This window comes from Colletotrichum paranaense, assembly GCF_030867605.1.
Source record: "Colletotrichum paranaense strain IMI 384185 chromosome Unknown Scaffold_10.1, whole genome shotgun sequence".
Lineage (NCBI taxonomy): Eukaryota > Fungi > Ascomycota > Sordariomycetes > Glomerellales > Glomerellaceae > Colletotrichum > Colletotrichum paranaense.
In genome coordinates, this window is record NW_026848968.1 from 598,537 (window position 1) to 618,511 (window position 19,975).

Consider the following 19,975-nt stretch of genomic DNA (forward strand, 5'->3'; position numbering starts at 1 on the left):
AATGGTGTCTTCACGTCCTATTTCGCGTGTACGCTACTGGCGGATACCCTACCCGCGCTTACGCTACGTCGTTCTTCGATCTCGATGACATTCAATGCCAATTTTGCCAATTTTCCGCACCTTTTCGATGGTATCGGCATTTCTCGATCAAATATTTCAGAATCTCTCATTGCTTTTCACCCACCGGAAACTTTCCAGTTCCCTGGCTTGTGTCTATCCCCAATCCCTTCCCTGCCAGCCAGCCACCCTTGCCTTCTAGTGCACTTTGACCTAGTTCGAGCGCCTCTGTCTACTTTACCCATTTGAATCTATCGTATTCACGTTCACAACTCGATTTGACTATCCCTCTGGAGGAAGCTGAGATCCCGATACCTAAAGACAGCACCTGGCCGTGCCCTTGTCGTCGATCCGGCTAGTCTGCGATCGCGATGAACGTTGCACATCCGTCCCTGAATGCTAGGCATCGTCCATCTATTCTTCTTCATTGGCTTATGGCCTCGGCATAGTCATGCTATCTTCACCCAATACCGACCGTCAAACGGCTCACCGTTCCAGGTTTTCCCCCCGATCGACCGTCACCCATCTTTCCGCATGACGTTTTTGCACCTATACCATACGGTGCATCTTCGATCCATCTCGAGGGATCGAGCTCCATTCCTCTCGGCCGTGACTCCTGCAGTGCTACTGGACGGAGAGCCACTCTTTCCTTCTTCTCCGTCGTCACTAAGCATATCTTTCGCTCACAGATTGTCTGCTATTCGGAGCCGGCACGGCGAAAACCACCGACTGAGCAAGCCGAGGTGCCATTTTGCCGGGTGTTGTCCAACTTAACTCCAGTCCTGGCCCCCAGCGCCAAGTTCCTTGGTTCCGGTTCCAGTCAAACACCAAGTCAAAGGTGTCTCGGTTTTTTGACATCGCCGATCCTGTATCAATCGCCCTGCTTCTCTAGGGTTCACTGTCCCAGTCAACCAATATGCTTTCTCAGCCCGCTCAGCGCAGGATCCATCTGGCAGGGAGAGGGGTGTTCGGGGAGGATACCCTTCTACCGGGGCGACGATACCTATCACTTGACACTGGGGCCACCCGTGCTGATCAATTGCCTGCAGTGGACATTCTGATGGAGAAGATGGATTTCTGAATACCACCTCGCGGTTCTAGACCATTGTCGAACTCGATACGATGACAGGGAACGCCTGCGAGCAAATTCCCGGCCATTGGGGTTTTCCTTTTCGAATAAAGGTAATGCCCCAGAGATTCTCCGCATTTTCTTCACAAGCAGGGTTTTGGCAGTGCGGCTCTATGGCTTTTCTGCCCAATTGATTCCTCATGCTGCTGGGTGTTGACCTGTGAGCGGAACTAAACAGCATCCAGTCGGTGTCCTAGTGGTACCACTTGTTGGCAGTACGACCATACGATTGTGGCCGCTTTTCTTGTTTATTGTGCGATCAGAGGGCAAGCCAAGGCACTTCCCTCGGTATGGTGAAGTCTTTCCAACGGCACACTCGCCGGCCCGTATTCATGAACCAGTGTTCATGAATACGATAGCGATGGATGTTTCCGATTCCGATCCTGGCTATGCCAGCGAGCTTCTAGCTCACGATTTCACCCCGTCATCCAATCTTCTTTACATCGTCCGAAAGCCCGGTCTCCCGATCCCCTTACCCACGGGCTTTCACTAGCCCGGCTCGCGACCAACCCGTCTACCCAAGACCCCGATGACGGGCGCCGATGGAGAGCCGGCGCATCGAAAGACGCAAGCGGGCCTTGTGCCCGTGTCCGAGAAGCAATGATACCAAGGTGTGATCCGAGGCCCCTTTCTCACCGATATTGGCACGGCATATTGTTCTCCTTTCCTAGGGGCGTGTCGAGAAGTGTATGCATTCTGGTTCGCATCACGGCTGAAGCGCTAGGCGCGCCGTGTCTTCCTTTCTCGATATAGCAGTACCGATACTTCGGCTCCCTTCTGCCCCCTCTCTATCGTACCCCTCCTTGGCGGAGACGGACGGCGCTTCATCTCACGATAGTTGCAACGAACGCCGTCCCCTCAACCCTTGCCATTGTACACATGTCCTCTCCCGCCGGCAAATCGGACTTGAAGTCCCAAACGGGAGGAACACTAATTCTTCCCGGCCGATAGGGTACGCACCACTCACCGAGCAGGGGAGGGGGTGCGTCGTAGCAGGATCTTCGGGGTCTAGACGCGCCGTCGACGGGATGACATGCGGCGCCAATGTACAATGATGACAGGCTGTGCATGATTGACCGCCAGGAACTGGAAGGAAGGAAGATGAGGGCCCTTTGCCTTCGATCCGTGACCTTGGTTGAACCCCTGCGAATCTGGAATTTGGCTGTGTGTTTGGAAGCAAGATGACGATACGGGGAGGGGGTGGACATTGGCAGAGGATGGGCGAATGCGCATCGCCAAGGTGGCCTTTTTGAGTCTGGACCCTGTGCCTTTAGCTGTTCGTCGGTGTGAGGATATGCGCTGTCGGACAATGAAGCGACGAGAGGGACTCTAATGTGCCGCCAGGTGATTATTCGACGAATGCCCACCGATGTTTGCGCTGATGCAAGAGCGTTGTTGGTCTCTCTCCCATCGGAAATGCTAGAGGATATGAGGGCGTCACCACCGTTGAGGCTACCACCTAGAGCTCGGCCTCTCGGTAAACGCTAGGCTGAGACCCTGAGACTAAGGGCACAGCGGCAGAACCCTTATGCAGGGTAAACCAAACGCAACCCAACCTTACGTAGCACACGTAGTAAGCGTCGGACCACAGAGACGAGAAGGGAATGGGTTTTCCGTCCTCAGAGAAGAAGCTATTGGAAGCGCCAAGATGCAGCTTATGAGTGTCATTTACAGCCATAGCGCCATGCTTTGCTTTTCATCTCACTTTTTTACCAATGATTGTGAGGGTCCGAGGTAACGAAGCTGGTGATGCCGCATCTGTCCCGTACGACTGCCCCGCCCCGGTAAGACGGGGCCGTGGGGGTGCGGGATGAACTTCCGGAAATTTTGCTCCTGATGAAGAAGATTCCAGCAAAGGATGCGATATACATGCATGGTTGCTCTCGCTTTTCTTAGAGGTTGCTGACAGGTACCTTGAATTTCAAGCTCCGTATTTGACAGATGGTGGCCCACTGCTTGGATGTCATTGCTTGTGGCCTTCCCCGCGAAGACCAGGTTGCAGGGTGATGGGGCTGGCCACACCGGTCTTATTGTCTTAAAGCACATAATCTGGTCCTAAGAGATGGAAAGAGAAGTCCTGTATATGGCAGCATTTGCAGCGAACGCTCGTTAGCTTAGACGTTCGAGTTTGAGGGTACCTACATCGCTGTCTTGGTACTATCTACGTCCCTCTAGGCGGTAGGTTGCCTTACATCTGTTCCCAGACGCAGCTTTCTATTTACGCCACGTTACTCCTGTAATCAATATTGGTATCCTTCAACTCCTTGCGAGAGAAATCAGCGCCCATCAGGTATGCAATCGGGGTTTCATACCAGGAATCTTCTTGACAATCTATGAGATGACTCAGGCTTTCTTTCACCTATTTCCCTACTCAATCGACATTTCATCTGTTTGGTCTGTTACTTCACTCGAGTACTTCGTCCAAGTTAAACTATAATACGGAGTAGCGAGTTCTCATTTGAGGCTGTACATCAGAGTATCCGAGCATGCCCATCATAAAATCCCGTCCGTAATATACCGGAACAGGTATTAAAACCCTTATCCACTGCCCGCCCCATTGTCGGCCGATCGTGAGATTCCACAACAAAGAAATCTGAGTAAACCAGCCTGAGAAATCGCTTGAGATGATGCTAATTCGCTTGAACATCATGCCAACATGCAGTTGCGATTACACAAATCTGAATGGGACCTTCCACAAGGACGCGGCCCCACCGTGGAGCCAGGACTCAGGTCTAAGCCTACTTAGTCCCCAGCTCCACGGCTTCTCCCAACCAACTATCACTGGATGTCAACATCCACCAATCCCCGATAGTCTAGTGGTGAGGATATCTGCTTGTCATTGAAGATTCAACGATTCGCAGGGGACCGGGGTTCAATTCCCCGTCGAGGAGTATTCTTTTGCATTTTTGGCCAAATAGCAGAATCTTATTGCTCTATTGCTCGCAGTCTCTTGTTTTCTTCATGTTTTACTTCCGTAAACTCAAGGGGTGACCCCACGTGGACCCCCGACCGGAATGAACACCATCATGGATTCTGCACGCTCGGCAATCGGTACTTCTCAGCGAACATCGGCGCCCACATACGCTCCATGAAGAAGCCAACCTCCGGATTCGTCGAATTCGCCGTCTCGAACTCGTTCAGCGCCTTCTGGTACGCCTCCTTGGGCAGCTTCCGTATCGTCTCCCGCCGAACGGCAAATGTCCCGCCGTGCATCGCCCGGATCGCCGGCGGATGCTCCCCGCCTACCACCATCGTCCAAAACTGCGCCGGCGTGTACGGCGCAAACTGCAAGCTCTTGATCTGGTTAGCCGTGATCCACAGCTTCTGTGCCGAGCTGTTCCAGTCGACTTTGCCCCAGTCCGCGACATCGTGGAACAGCGCGTCGTTAAAGGGCGTCACGTCGTCGGCCGGGACGGTCATCGCCTTTTGCACCATCTGCTCTGTCGTGTTTACAGCGGGCGCGATGAGGTCAAAGGGATCCGCCTGCGTGAATATCATGATCTCGTCGAGGGTATCGTAGTTGTTTACGATGTGGTGCAGGTGCGTGTGGCCTTCTCGTCCGATGTTGGGAAGGGCTACGTAGGAGCGGAACGAAGAGTGTTGAACGGTGTCGTTCATCTGCGGCACACCGCCCTTGGAGTAGAGGTAGGTGGAAGCGGCGACGGGCGCCCATGGATCGAGTGATTCTTTGAAGCGCGCGCAGACGATGCCTAGCTGCGACGGGGTTGCTGCGAGGGCCGCGAGGAGCGGGAGGGTGATGGCGACCATTGTTGGCGTTTGGTGCACGTATGCGGATGGGTGTTCGTCTTGGCGGAAGAGGTTTGGATGAGCAGAAGATGCGACAGCCCGCGGCGAGCGAGGTCGTGTCCTCTTGAGCTCTGCCTCCTTTCCATCCCGTCGGTAGCATGGCCTATGCCGTTGAGACCGGCAATCAAACTCTAATTCATCAACAGCAGCGTACTCCAGAAAGCATCCCACCGGTGCCAGGGGAACTTGGAAACTTAAGGTGTTGACGCGCAATTATAACGACACCTTTTGTCCGGATAGACTGAGTCCGTAACTCCGCCGAAGAATCACCTCAAGCTGAGTACGCTCCTTGTCATTAGATTTAAGTGCAAGTTCGCGTATTACATGACCTTCACAACCTAGTCAGCCAGGGCTTCTGCCTTTGCTTACGACTTGCTTTCAACTAAGCTTCGCAAATCACTTAACTCTAAAGATGTCAGCCTCATAACAATCTGAGCTAAACCCTACGTCTGTAGCCGCATTAGTATAGTCTACCCGCCAACTGAGTCGAACGCAAACCATTTCTCAAGCCTCTCTATTGGCCATTCTACCGAACTCCATTCACATCAAGACTATGAAGCGACCAAGACTCGGGGATACCAGCCCGTGACATATCATGTAGTTTCCTTTCGTAGATGATTCGGCCAGTACTAGATCTCGTCTCATGATCGTAGAAAATGTTGTTTAGCGTAGGTAGATTCACTCCAGGCGTCTTTACAAGAGGCCCAGAAGGATGTCATATGAATCTATCCAAGAACCCTGGATTCCTCAAGATGCACGCTACTCCTACATCAACGTCGCCTTATTCTTCATGGCCATGGGTCTATGCCGCTCCAGCACTCGATCCCATTACACAGACTGGCAAATGTGAATATTTGGCACGCCGGCTCAAACGTTGTGGCTCCTACACTCTCCATGGACCATGAGCTAGCATATCCTTCATGCCAACAGCCACTCACGCCTCCTTATTTGCACTTTCCGCTCGAGTTATAACCGCATCCGAGATGGAATCCGCCAGGCTGATCGCAGTTGCCTTGCTTGTTGTTGGGGTCGTCGGACTTGTACGCGTTGTGATTACAGCTGCACATGGAGCATCGGTGGTCGTCGTACTGGATGTCGCCGCAGTAGCACTTGACGCAGCCGCCGAAGCAGTAGTGCTTTGCGGTTACGGCAGTTGCCAATGACAAGAGACCAAGTACAGTAGCGAACTTCATTCTGCTTTGTGTAGGTGATACAGCGAATGTTCTGGTGTCTTTGTTTGGTGGATGTGCTTACGTGGAGGTAGGATGAAGGAAGTTCAAGGCTGGATGTCTTAGTTGAAGGTATTATTTTCCTAGTGATTTCATTTGGGTTGGCTGGAGCTGAACAAACATATTATATACGCCGCACTCAGTAAGGTCTTGATGCTCGCAACTGTATCACAGCAGCTCCATCATTACCTTCCAGAGTCTTCAGAGTCCGATACGTCAACAACCAAAGTTTGTCAATCTTTCGGTGTGGACATCTAGCTTTGCGAAGAATAAAGCGAGCCACTATGTGGATGACGGAGAAGCCGAGAATACGGGAGCTAACATCACCAAACACTCCACGATCGTCGCTTGCGGCCCCACCAATGGTGCCTCCGTATTTCTAGCCGCATTCGAATCAATGCAAGGCCTTACAGAAGACAACGACTGACCTTGTAGATTTCTTGTACGTTTCCATATCAACCACAAGCCGTCTGCTGTAAATCCAGACTTCGTAGTCTTTTGGGCCTATGTGTGTTGTCGTTGATCGTCGTCTACTCGAGGTTTCCAAGGACTTGACTGCGGGTCGTGGCAGCGCTGTTGTGGACTGATTCTGATTTTGAGTTTTAGGAGATAGGTGAGCACGTTCAAGCAAGTGACCATGCTTACAAGTTGCTTGCGGGCCAGCCAAGCAAGAGCTCGGTCATATATCGTGTGCAGAAATTATAATTCTAAATTTCTGTTCCTGGAGGGCACTAGCTACTAAGATGAGCAACGGCTTACGCAACTTCATTCTTGCGATGGGGCTGGAAGTTTGGGAAGGATAAAAAGTCGTCAAGCCGATCCGACTTGGCGTTTCTTGACTCAGCGCGTTCATAATAGTTTACAAACGAGTCACCTAGAAGTTGATGAATACTTCTTCCTGCCCGGTAAATTTTAATGAACGGCAATAGAGAATCGAGACTATCGAGTCACCCCTCACCTCCAGAATCTTTGGCTGGATGATCCTCGTTCAATGATCACACATGCATTGACAAAAGCAAAGGCGGTCACTCGGAAGTCTTAAGGTAGCAATGGCTCTGAGCAAGAGGACACTAGGAGTGTAGGCGGTGAACGATGAATTAAAGATCCATCGCAGCTTACCTTCCACGACGTCTCGTAGCCAGGAGACTGGCGCTCTCGCCTGCTTTGAAGGCATCGTTAAAAGTGGCTTGCGTTTGAGTGCTGGGGCTAATGTACCCGTCGGGCCCGGTGAGTAAACACAATCGCCGGCTCGTTGAGCCTGCTTACTGGTCAGTGAGAGAACACTAATCCGCATTCCCGCAGGCAAGTCACGCAAGGCCGTTAACTCAGCAGATAAGCAGGTAATATGTGCGACTCATCTTGAAGGTGAAATGAATAGTGCGATTCAAGCAAATTTCTTAAAAGACATCGATAGTTCATGTGTTCTCGTACGCATTCAACATCGTAGATTGTGTAGTCAATACCCTGCAGAATGCAGCATAGTCATTGGCACAAGTTCGGGGGACTGCCACAATCCGTTTCTTGAAGTCCGAGGATTTGATACAATACGGAAATTACAACACGCAATCCCCGAAATCTTGAAGTTTCTTGCTGGCATACAGGAGGCAGTGATTTGTTAAGATTATTGGCATTGAATGGAGAGAAATCTAAAATGATGTAAAAGACTGCCTTCGCCAAACTGCCTCATTTTAAACTGATACCGATTTCTCGGATCGCGCGTATATCCTCACAGGTCAACTTTTCTTTCGTTCCCTCAACCTCTTCCACTCGTGTGCGCCAATAGTTCCCAAAGTCTCCTAGGTCAAAACTTGGATTTATCAACCTAATAGCAAGTTCTTCCATCAAATACTTCCAAGTTGTCGGCCAAATATCGGTCTTCCTCCTGTATTTCCGCCACTTCCTTTGGGTCCATTATCCATATCTCATCATACACATTCGTGATGTTTCTGGCTTTTCTCCTGGTGTCTTACTTATACTTGCAGCATGTATGGCTCATACCGAGGAAATCAAACGTCGTCGCGCGTACAAAATCTAGCAAAGGTTGCGGATTTTGTTGGCGCGAAATATGCAGAATGGTTGAAAAGGTATTCCACAAGTCATTCAATATCCAGTATTCGCTGACATAACTGTCATCTCCTGGCCAAGCCTTGGCGAATGCGGAGGCTGGACTACACCCTCGGCTTGAGCAATAACATTTGCAACCGTCTCTAGATGTATCAGAAAGGATTCGTGTAAGAAGTGACTTGTTCTTGACATGGTAGATAGTAGGGTCGGAAGAGTTAATGCAGCATGGAAGTTTTGACATTTTCCCAAAAGCAGTGGCCAATCGAAGAAGAGTAGTAGGAGACGCAGACGATGAAGGTATTGTCTCGTTCGAACTGCAGCTAAAAGTAGGGATGGCATGCTTAATGTCAACCCCGTGAGCTTCAAACCAGGCGATACAGTTCAATAAATCGTCAGGATTTGCCTCGAAATAGTCACCGAATATCCTCATGGTTGCTAGCGGGATCCAACCATTGAATGCGGAGTTGAACCCTTCGAAACCGGAGCGGTATAAACCTTCCGTCAATTGACCATTCATCACCGGAGAATGGTAGATTGATCCAGGTCGGACTCGCTGAAAGATTGAAGGTATGTCGATATTTCTGGCCTGAAGTGCCTGGAGAACTTCAAACGCGTTCGCTTGAAGCATGGTTTGTTTCGTTGTGCCCAGGGCGAACAGTTCTTGCACCGTCAAGGTTTTCCTTGCAAAACGCAACATCTCTCTCCTGCGAACGGCTAGTTCATCGCACAACAAGTCGATAATTTCCTGACTCTGATAATCAGCGTCGAGAGTATAAGGGTGTCCAAAGAATGTAGCACTGTTCTCAAGATCGATACTGGCCCCCTGTTCAAGCAACAATTTGACGGAGTCTACTTGATGCAAGAGTACGGCCGAGTGAATTGCCGTGAGTTGCGAAGCGTCTTCGAGATCAATGATTTGCCGACAGGCATCTCCAGCCAATTCGAAAAGCAGTTGGAGACCTCTGGGCCAGTAAGCGGCCACATGAAGAGGAGTCTGATCGTTGTCGCATCGCTCGATCATAATGGATGACGATGCCATCAAAATCCTTCGGAGAGCCGGTTCTGACTTTTGAAAAAGCGCAGAGGACAATGCACCGTAATCAAACCCTTTCAGCGTCATTATTTTGCGGCTAACATAAAAAGACGAGATGTGTTAACATCAGACTTACCATCAAGATGCCACGAGAAACACTGGTAGATATCAGGTAAAGTCAAAATCTTCCATTCCGATACGATGACTAGGTTTTCTGATTCTAAACCGAATGTTAGGCGATCGATATATAGAGCACCTAGTTGAATTAATCCTTTTGCAAGGGCCAACGAGGCTGTTGGTAGATCTTGTGAAGTCCTCTTCGTATGCTCCATGCGCTTTCTTCTACGGAGCTCAAGAAACCGTGACAGAGCCGAACTAGGTCTGTTAGTCTATTGAAGTTCAATGGTCGAAAACTGAGAACGAATCTTACCCGAAACATCCACTTTCGTTGAGGGGTACGCCCATAAGTACAAGTTCCTTCATGAACCGTACCCAAATCTCGGACATTCGATCAGGCCATAAGTGGCCACGCACATTACTAGCCCTCTTTTTGAAATTAGCAAAGCTTAAAAGTAGACGATGATATGGCACGGCAGAGTTCTCCTACATGAAGAAGAGTTTGATCGCCGAAGTTGACATCACCTGGCGAGGCTCTGCCGCGCCTGAACAGACATCTCAAGTCCTTTTACACTGATGATATCTGAGCTTGAACAGCTTCTGCTGTAATATCTGGAGTTCTACGAACTAATTCATCGACCAATGTAAAAGCAGGTGAGTCATTTGATACCAAGGATCGCGCTACTATTGCTATTGCAGGATGAATCTGTAAATTTTCTTTGATTGGATTAAGTGGATTGCGAAGGACCAATCATAAACGCATTCTGTCTGCTCTGTTGGCTTACTAGGGATGCCTTGTGTGGCTGAAGACGCTCAGAACACCTGCTGCTGATTCGGTCTGGTCGGTATTAACCAGATAAGTCTTGCGAGAAGCCTAGAGATGTACTTATGTCAGGTACGTCTAGTACAACCGAGGGACAAGGGAACTGTCATCATATCAGCTTTCTGAGTGATTATCGTAATGAAAGCACGGTACAGCAAAACCTATGCTACTCTGGATCAGGTGACCCTTCACACAATATACCACGAGCTCAGCATTGAGCTAGAGGTTGTGTTCAATTAATGAGGGCCCGGCATGAGAAAATTGACTTTGTGGATGGATAATCAGTTGAATTCTATGATGGTATCTTTTTTACTCTATCGAAACATATGTTGTACAATCTTTTGCCATCTTCCCAATGCTATGTGGAAGGTACACCCATTCCTATCGTCGCTGGAGCGTGTTCTTTAATAAATCGAACAAGGCGAAATATTTACTCGAGGTCGAAAGAGCGGGCACCAGTGTAGTGCTGAACAACAGCGTTGGGCTGGTTGGAGATCTCGAAGTCGGAGTTGGGGAGAAGGTGGGAGCCAGTCTGGTTGCTGCTGGGGGTAACCGGCTGAGAGACGGTGAGGGTGAGACCCTCGGCGCTGCGGACGACGTCGAAGGTGCGGGAGGAAAGGGTGCAGGTGCCCTCCTTGACATCGGGGAGAGTGCCGTCGGTGTTGCCGGGGACAAGAGCGGTGCAGTTGACACCGGTGGTCTCCATGGTACCGGGCTGGATGACAGTGAATCCGTAACTAGAAGGTTATTAGCATGTGTGAGAGGATGTTGCAGAGTTGTCAAGACTTACGAGCACTGGGTGCTGTGGGGAATGCAGTCGGCACCGAAGTTGGTGACCTTGAAGGTAACGTCACGCTTGCTGATGGCAGCAGCGGCAGCGACGGAGGCGGAAGCGAGAAGAGTGGCGAACTGCATTTTGAAGGTTGTGGTGGTGGTTTAGGTGTTTGTTTGGGTGATTAAAGAATAGGTTGTTGTGTGTTGTGTGTTGTGAGTTGGTTGTGATTAGATGAGTTGATTGTGTGTGGTACAGATCGAAATTACCATGATGACTTGCGAAGTTGTCAACCTTATATATCACTTTGATTGCAACCAAATCTTGAATAATACGAGGAGTCGGGAGGCTATCCACCGGGGCAATGACGATCGCCAACGGCGATCGGTGGACCCCGGTACTGCCGAACTCGTATTTGACCCGACTCCCGAATTAGTCTTGAGGTGAAACGTCATAGCCTCCAACCCCTATATGACGTCTATTATGCAAAATAAACAACGGAGAAGTCCACTTCCAATTACTCGATAATAGCCCTGTTCAATTTACAGTTTCCTGCCATGCGCAAAATAGGAATTTCTGATGGCGAGAGCGCGCATAATGAAACACATCAACCGCGCCCCCTTACCATAACATGCAGCATCTCCAATACTATGTACAATCACAGCCAATGTTGATCATGGCATAACATGGAAAAGGGGCTTTCCAACTTCAATTGCGGGAACACCTAGAATTCCCTCAAAAGACCCCCAGGCTTAAACTCCCGCATGTCCACAATGGATCCAGAAAAGCCCCCTCTAATGACTGGCTCAAGGTTTGGCAGCTTATGTTGTATGATTAGACGAACCCTCGTACGCATAGCCTTTTGATTGGATCACCCCACAACTTTCCCCGCCTCAAGGCACATGATGGGACGATTGTCAACTTTTAATCTATCTATTTTGGGCAGCTTGCAGACAAAGTCACCCCTGTCGCGCGATCATCACTCCCCCAACCTCGGAGAAAACTAGCTCCCCGGAGGCTTCTTTTTCAGCCCAGAAGGTTGACCGAGCGAGCCTTACGCACGCCAAGCTTTTTCCCGCGGCTCAGATGAACCGGGCCAAAGCCGATTTCCCTGCGCGCAGCGTGCAGTTGGCCGACCCCACTCTCCCTGCCAAGCTTGGCATGTCGATGGCAAGGGTCTCCTTCTATGCATGACTTGTTGCTCGGCCGAAATCCTGAGCGCGGACTCTCTTGAGGTCATGATTTGTTGTCTCTGTTTATGTTTTGTAGCTGACCATTCATGCTACTTGAAGATCGGAAGAGGATTGTCAGCCTGGAGTTCGAGATATTTCCATCGGCTTCAATTCTGCAAGAAGCCGGGAAGCGAAAGAGACGCAACTTTTTGCCAACTGTCAACTGGGGCTCCGATAAATCGTAACTCGAACCCACTGGGCTCAGTAGACTTTCCCGTCTACATTGGCAGGTGCTCAACAGGTTACCCAGCTCATTATCTCGTGGCGGTGAGACCTTCACCGATCCTCTCCCTCGCCAGTCTGCGGACGGTGGACCACTGAGTCTATACGAGATCCACCACTTGTGTCAAGGGGCTGTGGCAATGGGCGATGAGACATCGCTAATGACACAGGGACACGATAGACCTCGCCTAAGTCGGCTTCGCGGCTAAGTTCTATCGCTAAGGGAGAACAGGAAGCCAGCACGTTGAAGCGATTCTCGGTCTTTGAACGCTAAGAATAAGGTAACGTAACGTTGGTCAAGTCGCCGGGTGAATTGAGTCCGACCAACGTCCCTGAAAGGCATGTTCATGACGTCGATGTCTACTTCGTATCCGAATCCGGCAAGACTCGGCTCCCCGTTCGGGGCGCCGGGGTATTCGGGGAAAGGTCTAATGCGGCTTTGGTGCGGCCCGCGACGCCACTTCCTCGATTTCAGGGTTCCCCTCTAACCGAATTTAGGATCAAGCCAGAGAGTAGTGTACATTTGGGTCCGCGCTGGTCGAGTGCTTAAGGGAGAGGCGCAACCTTCTGCGAAAACGTTTCGATCTGCAAGCCACAAGATACCGGCGGGTATCCTCGAAGGCGAAAATTTCTAAAATAAGAGCGTGTGAAAGAGGCTCAGCTGGAGTCTGAAAACTCAAGTTGAAAGCGCATCGTTCACCCTCACAGAAATGGCTGATTTTAGGTTCCCCGCGGGCAGCGAGGCTTCACCTTGTAAGAACTCCTTTTAATTATCCACAGCACTTGAGTCACGCTAAATCATGCTGCGACCATTGTCTGTTTTCTTACATTTACAGCTCTTCGAGCAATTGTTAGATATGCTGCATGGTCATATTCTCCAACACAACGGTTTCAGCGCGTGTCTCTTGACGTCGCTGCGGCCTCGTAAGAATGAAAGAATCATTCCGGGTATGGATACCTCGTAGTACTGTCCCTTTTACTTCATCCTTTTCCCCCGAATTCTGTATCATGATTATCCACATACTTTCATCGTGGCAAATGAACTTTGCTGGTCGCCAAAGTTGATCCGAAAGATCTCCCCATTTCTTCAGCCCATTCAAGATTTATCATGCGCTAGTATCAGGTCGTCCTCGAAAACTGCCTCTCAACTTGGCCCTTTCTCTTCCATTTCGATGGTCCTTACTATCAGTAAGTCATTCGAAATTTTAAATCAATGACATGCATTACTGTCATCTCTGGGAAAGGACGATGTCCAGACATCACTACCTTTGGTTTAGGAGCTGCGAAAGTGCCCTTGATAGCAGCCCGTGTAAGTTGAAGGATCTATTAGCTGTTAGCTGGCTGCTGATAGTAGCTTCTCAAGCTCTGTGACATTCAGCTGTAGAGAACCCAGCTCTACCGGGTGGCTGGTCTCACAATCTCTACCATGGTGACATGATCATGCGACCGATGACTTCACGATCTGTGATCTTCCTGTATGAATGGGCCCTCGTTGCGACCTTCATACAACCCTGCTAGATCAGGTGAAGCAAATAGTACTCGCACAAGAGGAGACACTGCAACCATTAGTCGCCATAATGGTGTGAGCAGCCTCTACGAGGGTAACATATCAAGATGAATTAGCTGCCCATGTATAACAGACGTCTCACAAGGCTTCTGCTCTAACGTGGCACGGGGAAACTGATCCTGATGGCATAGTCAAACGGGATTTTCCAGTTTTCTACAAGTAACATCAGCTAGACCAGCTGATGACGTTGAAACTCTCGTTCACTTCCGGCTTGGCTTGAACTTGAGCCTCATTGTCTCAACTCACGAGGCGCACTGCAGAAACCTATGGTTCAGTCAGCCCTATACAGAGCACACAAATACATTCGAGGTATCACGAATCACAGCGTAGCACCAACACCCGATGACAACTTTTAGTACTTTGCCTGTAGTTTTAGACGCCCTCTGTAGATGCGCTAGATGCTCGTGTCCGTTTCTCGGTGCAAATTGCCATCAGGCAGCCACGGACGCCAAATGCGATGTGCCTTATGGTCACTAACACACGGCGTGACCGCGTCTGATTTGCGCAGCGACCTACCTAATCTGAAATCAGAGTATCTCTAACTTTCTACAAGCTCGTTCCAAGCTGATAGGATATCGCCAGATCCGTTTCCGTCCGCTGTTGCCTCCGCAGTCGCAGCGAAGAACAATGAGGCTAAAATCAGACATGAAATCACTGCACAAGACCTGCGAAGTTACTCAAGTTTGAGTGCCCCCTTTTTGGAGTGGGGACAACATCATTTGAGTCCAATCAAGGTAAAAGTGGACCGAGTGGACTTCGTGAACCCTCATCCTCCACAATCTTAATCCGCGAACGAACACAACAGCACCTACCCACCCGCCTCTCAACTTGAGTCTCATTCTCGTCGCCAACCAGCATCCGAGTCACCAACTCGAATCATCAACACCCAGCGTCGATGGTTTAGTGGTAAAATTCTCCGTTGCCATCAAGCAGCGTCGGGGAGCCGGGGGTTCGATTCCCCCTCGACGCATTCTTTTGCTTTTTGCGGTGTTCTGCTATTTGTGAGATGTCTCTTCAAGCTTAAAAGCCTGTCTGTGCCCTTGATTCAGTCATTTCACGATATACCTGTGTATTGGGAAGCTGAGTGACGTCTTTATACGTACCTAGATAGGCATCTCAATGTCGTGATATGTTGCTTGCGTCCCGCCGTCCTCTCGGTGTCAGCTACATACACTGTTAGGCAGACCTCACATTTGATAGCATCTCAGCAAGAGAAATCGGAGGAACTTCTCTGATCAGTTTTATTGTTTGATGCTGAATGCTTTGACGAAAGTCCCGTTAGCCATTCGCTCTAATTTCACGTACCGGACGAGTTGCGTCATCAAGAATCAAGATAGATCTTCAGGGTCATAGGTAACACCAACAAAACCGGATTTGAGATCTCTTCGCGGCATGACTTAGTTCTTGTCTCGGAAATTGTGCTTTCCGAAGGATCCTAGGAGTAATGGGCTTAAGGGGCGGGGTCTCTGGCATGGCCCAGATCAAGCCCTTTGAGCTTCATCCTCACGCCGAGCAGCAAAGCTCTTTTTATTCCTTCCTTGATAATCAACCGTCTTCGCGGCACGTAAAAGTCAATTACTTACCGTCGCCCATCGCATTTGGGAAAAGTCGCTTCGTCACAAAGAAGGCATAACGGCGTCTTAGAATCGCAAGGCGACAGTTAGAAGCTTATTGCCGCCTTATGAATTAAGTCCACGAGACGAACCGGCCGGGTGCATGCGTTTCCAGCAATAAAGAGAGTAGTAGAACACAAGCGACTCTTTGATCAATCTCTTTTGGCAAGAAAAGGCAAAAACAACAGGAGCCGACTGAGAATTGAACGCAGGAGTCCTGAAGAGTACGGAGCATCACGCAATAGTCAGCACTTCACGGCTTTCACCACTCGATCACCAGGCCCGATCTTTGTTGTTAGGATGGAAAGGGAACACGCTGGCTATGTTCCTACGGCTTCCAACGCTACGATGATTCAGTGACGCACCTGTCACGTATTCCTGGTGAATTTATCAGGCCTAATGTAGGTCGGGAGGTAGCCAACGGGAAGGAGCACCTACATGCGTGCCTCCTGCCCCATATATGTTTTTGCACCTGTATTAGCGGGATCCAGTCGTAGTACAGCTCATATAGTAGAAAATCCATACCCTTGCTGATTCAAGGTAAGAGAATGCTCTACGGCCATCTTTCCCACCCGCATACATGACAGGAATAGTCCCTGATGCCACACATTCTTCACCGAAAAGTCGCCCCGTTGCCCGCCGCGCAACGCAAGTGAATACCATGTGCAACCCATGGCAATTCCACCCCGCCATCTTGTTCCCCGGGTGCGGTGGAACGTTCCGCATCACCGGGCTGATTGACAGAAAGCCTATCTGCGAAAGGGCTGAGACATAAATATGGGCGAAGCCTCGGAACCCTCCGGTTGCAGTGGCGGCGTGAGGCGGTCCGACAGCTTGCATACCAGAGTTCAAGACTAGGGGATCTAGACCGTCGTACCCGGGTGGGGAATTCCCACGTTTCCTCTACGTGCCGTCAGATTAGCACATGGCATGGGAAAGGTGGCATGCGGACAATGGCCAATTAGATGTGTAGGATTTCCAAAAGCCAGAGACACTTGGATTCCAGCTGACGAGGGGGAGGAGATGTGATTGGGGGTCCCCTCGGAAACGCACATGTGCTAGATTGAGGTAGGCTACAAGTTGTACCTGCATGTAAGACTCCTTCGACTTTTCCCGTGATCTCAGTCTTCGATGAACGTGATTATTGTGCGACGTACTTACCCCTAAAAGTCAGTATGTGCCATTGTGACTCAAGAGAACCAGCTGGCTTTTCCAGTGAGGAAACCAAGGGACCTTGGCTTCGCAAGACCAGAAATTCCATCGCGAGAGATCCAGGGACTTTCATTTCTCAAACTGCCGATGCGGCTTGGTTGCAGGCTTCAACGTTCCGGAAGCGGACCGGCACGTGCCCGCTGAGCTTCAGCCGCACCTTTCTAAGGCCTAGAGCAGGATATGAGACACTCGAAAACTCTCAATCGTCTTTTCTAGTATCGATGCAGTATTCGCATGATAGGGCCTATGGGACCCTTACTGCCTAGAAAGTGGCGTACTATCCCTGCTGGACCTCATAGTGAAGAGATAGGCTACAGCGTCTCATCTTTGTTTGCCGGTATGAAGGCGGCGAGCGAGTTGGAGTGCCACACAACTTACAAAAGCAGAGAAGCGGAAGTAAAGAACGCCTCACTGTCAGCTTCGAATGCGGCTGATGCCACTCAGATGATACTTCCGAGCTTGCAGGCTGTGGCGTTCGAAGTGTCTTATTCACACTTCAGCTCTCCAACTGAAGCCATCAACAGTCAGCTCGTATCTGCGCTTGCGGAATTCTGCCTATCTGTTGCTCGTGTAACTTGTGCTTCTATTTACCTCCATTCAGATGCTATCGATAGTATCAGGAAAAAACTACTTAAAGATCCCTTCTTCTCATCATCATCCCTCATCCATCTCACCACACAGCTCACCTTCATCCGTTACTTTGAAGAACCAAACATTCCAAAGCACATTTGCAGTCATGGGTCTCCCAATCACCACCTCCGCCTCGATCAGCGTCCCAGAGGCAAACTCCTTCGGAGCCACCGTCCTACAGCCACAAAGCGACCACAACTCCAACGGCCGTGGCGGCTGCCCGTACCTCGCCAACGCCCACAACAACGGCACCCCGGATACGACCCATGCTAACATCACTCAACAAGAAACGCCAGCAGCACCAGCCCCGCCGTTGGGAATCTTGAAGAAACTGGAGAACCGCACTTTCACCGGTAAAGGCTTTAACACCATCTTCCGCCCTCACAGCACTACCTCTCCCACCACATTGGCAGTCACCCCCGTGCTGAAGCCCCCCTTCATCCCGGATAACATCCTCCAACTCAACATCACGCACGAGAGCCAAGTTTTTGCTCCCGGTCTCGGCGATGTGCCCAACCGCGGACTGATGAAGCAGGAGGACATCGAACTGAACGGCGTTCCTTACACCCAGACCATTCATGATATCACGGAGCCGAAGCTGAAACCTCCCGTCATTCACTTCGAGCCCGGTCTCTGGATGCACGTCCCCGCTACAAGTATACCCAAGCTCAAGACATCCCTTGCTCGCATGGCTTCCATCCCGCACGGCACCACCATCAACGCCCAGTGCTTCTCGGAGCCATCCTTCAGCGTGGGAGCACCATTCATTCCCAAAGTCGACATCAAGCCCTTTCCGGTCGGCGGCGGCAAAAGAATCCTCTTCCCCAGCCAAAATGCAAAAGACCCTGCCACCTTCCGCCTCCCGCAAGACCTCCACAAGTTCACGCAAGCCCATACAATCACCCAAGACATGATCGACAACCCCAACGTCGTCCTGGAGCTGGCCAACAAGGGCAAGAACATCCTCGAGAACACCTCCTACAAGATCACAACCAAGCCCGAGGGAACTAACCTCGGCGGCGGCACCTCCAACATCGGCTTCCTTGTCGGTGACGGCCAACAAGCCCTCGAACTCCCTAGCCGTGCCAACGCCAACGCAACCCGTATGGAGGCCCAGTACTGGATCTCCACCGTCCGCACAAAGATCCATCTCGAGCCGTGGAAGGGACCCTCGGAGCACCAGCGGTGCAAGCACTTCTCGCCGCTGCCCCTCCGCGAGGGTGAGGAAGTGCCCGTCTTTGAGGTCCACTTCCCGATCCCGCAAGCAAAGACGGTGTCCGTGGAGTACACTCAGCTTCAGTACACGCAGAATGTCACACTGGACTTTGCTAACCTCAGCTGGCCGCATGTTACTGTTGGTACGCTTATCCAGACAAGTCCCACCGTGTTGCATGCTTCCGTTTTGGACCAGAAGGAGTGAGTTTGGGACTTGTATCTGGGGATTCGACCATGTTTACGAGCCAATTACTTGTTGAGGATTTCTTTTGTACATTCGGGGTGGCATGGGCTTTATTGACTGGGCTCATGAAAAAGGATACTTGTACCGCAGAATGAGAGAGCTTGCTGACAGCGGCGGAGAAGTTGAGATAGCAGGGTATGTCCCACAGATAGCCACCTAATACAATTCGACATCCAGATTACTTGATATCCCTATTCCTGTGTGCCGTCATCAGGTCATTTCACCGGTACTGCTTACTCACACGCCTTCATCACCGTCGAAGGTTCTAGATCGATGGATGCGTACACATAACTATCTTTGAGGTCAGAAGATGGAGTGGTGCTTTTCGTAGAAGGCAGTGGTGGCCCTGTGGAATAGTTTGCATAGTACACCGGTTTGAAGCAGTTTTGTATTCAATCTACTGCACTGAGTAAGAATTATCGAGGGTTTTTATTGGAATACAACAGGTGTGGTGTTCGATCCAAATGAGATGTTCAATTTTCGCCTTGTTGCCTAATAGCTATACGCTATAACACTTCAGATTCGTCGAGAACTGCAGTTTCAAGCCAAGCTCGCCCATCAGTGAACAATCAAAAGGCGATCTTTTGTCTGTTCGTAGCCCTGTATTATATCACCTAGTCCACCAGCGTCTTGCTATGTTTTTACTCGATCAGAGGTGCCTCTCCAGTTCGTCGCGCTTCTAAGAGTCCATTCAAGTTCTCTTTACCAAATGTAATGCAATCTTATACTGTGATCTATACAAGTCTCTTGGTCTGTGACTACACTGCCCTAGTTTAAGGATAACAAGACAAAGCGGCCTTGACGGCTGTAGCGACAGATAATTTGCTCAATTTGCACGATGGAATAGGTGCGAGCCTAGGTATCTTCACGTGGCTGCGTCTTGTTGAACGGAACACTGACTCGGCTTAGAAGACGTTAACGGTTAAAATAAGCGAGCCGAAGTGGTGCGCAAGTCTGTAGAAAACACAACATGTAATGGTAACACGGACCAGGTCGAAATGTAAGCATA

At 50.2% G+C, this 19,975-nt stretch overlaps 5 protein-coding genes across 5 annotated transcripts; 1 reads left to right on the plus strand and 4 right to left on the minus strand.

The window, feature by feature from the left end:
- Positions 1–4,210: 4,210 nt before the first annotated feature.
- CPAR01_11879 (uncharacterized protein) lies at positions 4,211–4,954 on the minus strand (the record flags this gene model as incomplete). Its single annotated transcript, XM_060496137.1, has 1 exon — positions 4,211–4,954. One exon carries the CDS (start codon positions 4,952–4,954, stop codon positions 4,211–4,213), a length of 744 nt encoding a protein of 247 aa, XP_060344922.1.
- Positions 4,955–5,937: 983 nt separating this feature from the next.
- On the minus strand, positions 5,938–6,186 carry CPAR01_11880 (uncharacterized protein; the record flags this gene model as incomplete). Its single annotated transcript, XM_060496138.1, has 2 exons — positions 5,938–6,052; positions 6,083–6,186. 2 exons carry the CDS (start codon positions 6,184–6,186, stop codon positions 5,938–5,940), a joined length of 219 nt encoding a protein of 72 aa, XP_060344923.1.
- Positions 6,187–7,905: 1,719 nt separating this feature from the next.
- Positions 7,906–9,986, minus strand: CPAR01_11881 (uncharacterized protein; the record flags this gene model as incomplete). The annotated part of the gene is made up of 5 exons (XM_060496139.1): positions 7,906–8,122; positions 8,193–9,393; positions 9,456–9,694; positions 9,750–9,865; positions 9,927–9,986. Coding segments are annotated over 5 exons (1,833 nt in total), but the record flags the coding sequence as incomplete, so codon positions are not given.
- Positions 9,987–10,689: 703 nt separating this feature from the next.
- Positions 10,690–11,174, minus strand: CPAR01_11882 (hypersensitive response-inducing protein; the record flags this gene model as incomplete). The annotated part of the gene is made up of 2 exons (XM_060496140.1): positions 10,690–10,996; positions 11,050–11,174. The coding sequence occupies 2 exons, from the start codon at positions 11,172–11,174 to the stop codon at positions 10,690–10,692; spliced, it is 432 nt and encodes a 143-aa protein (XP_060344925.1).
- Positions 11,175–17,613: 6,439 nt separating this feature from the next.
- Positions 17,614–18,927, plus strand: CPAR01_11883 (uncharacterized protein; the record flags this gene model as incomplete). The annotated part of the gene is made up of 1 exon (XM_060496141.1): positions 17,614–18,927. The coding sequence occupies one exon, from the start codon at positions 17,614–17,616 to the stop codon at positions 18,925–18,927; it is 1,314 nt and encodes a 437-aa protein (XP_060344926.1).
- Between the last annotated feature and the right edge of the window lie 1,048 nt (positions 18,928–19,975).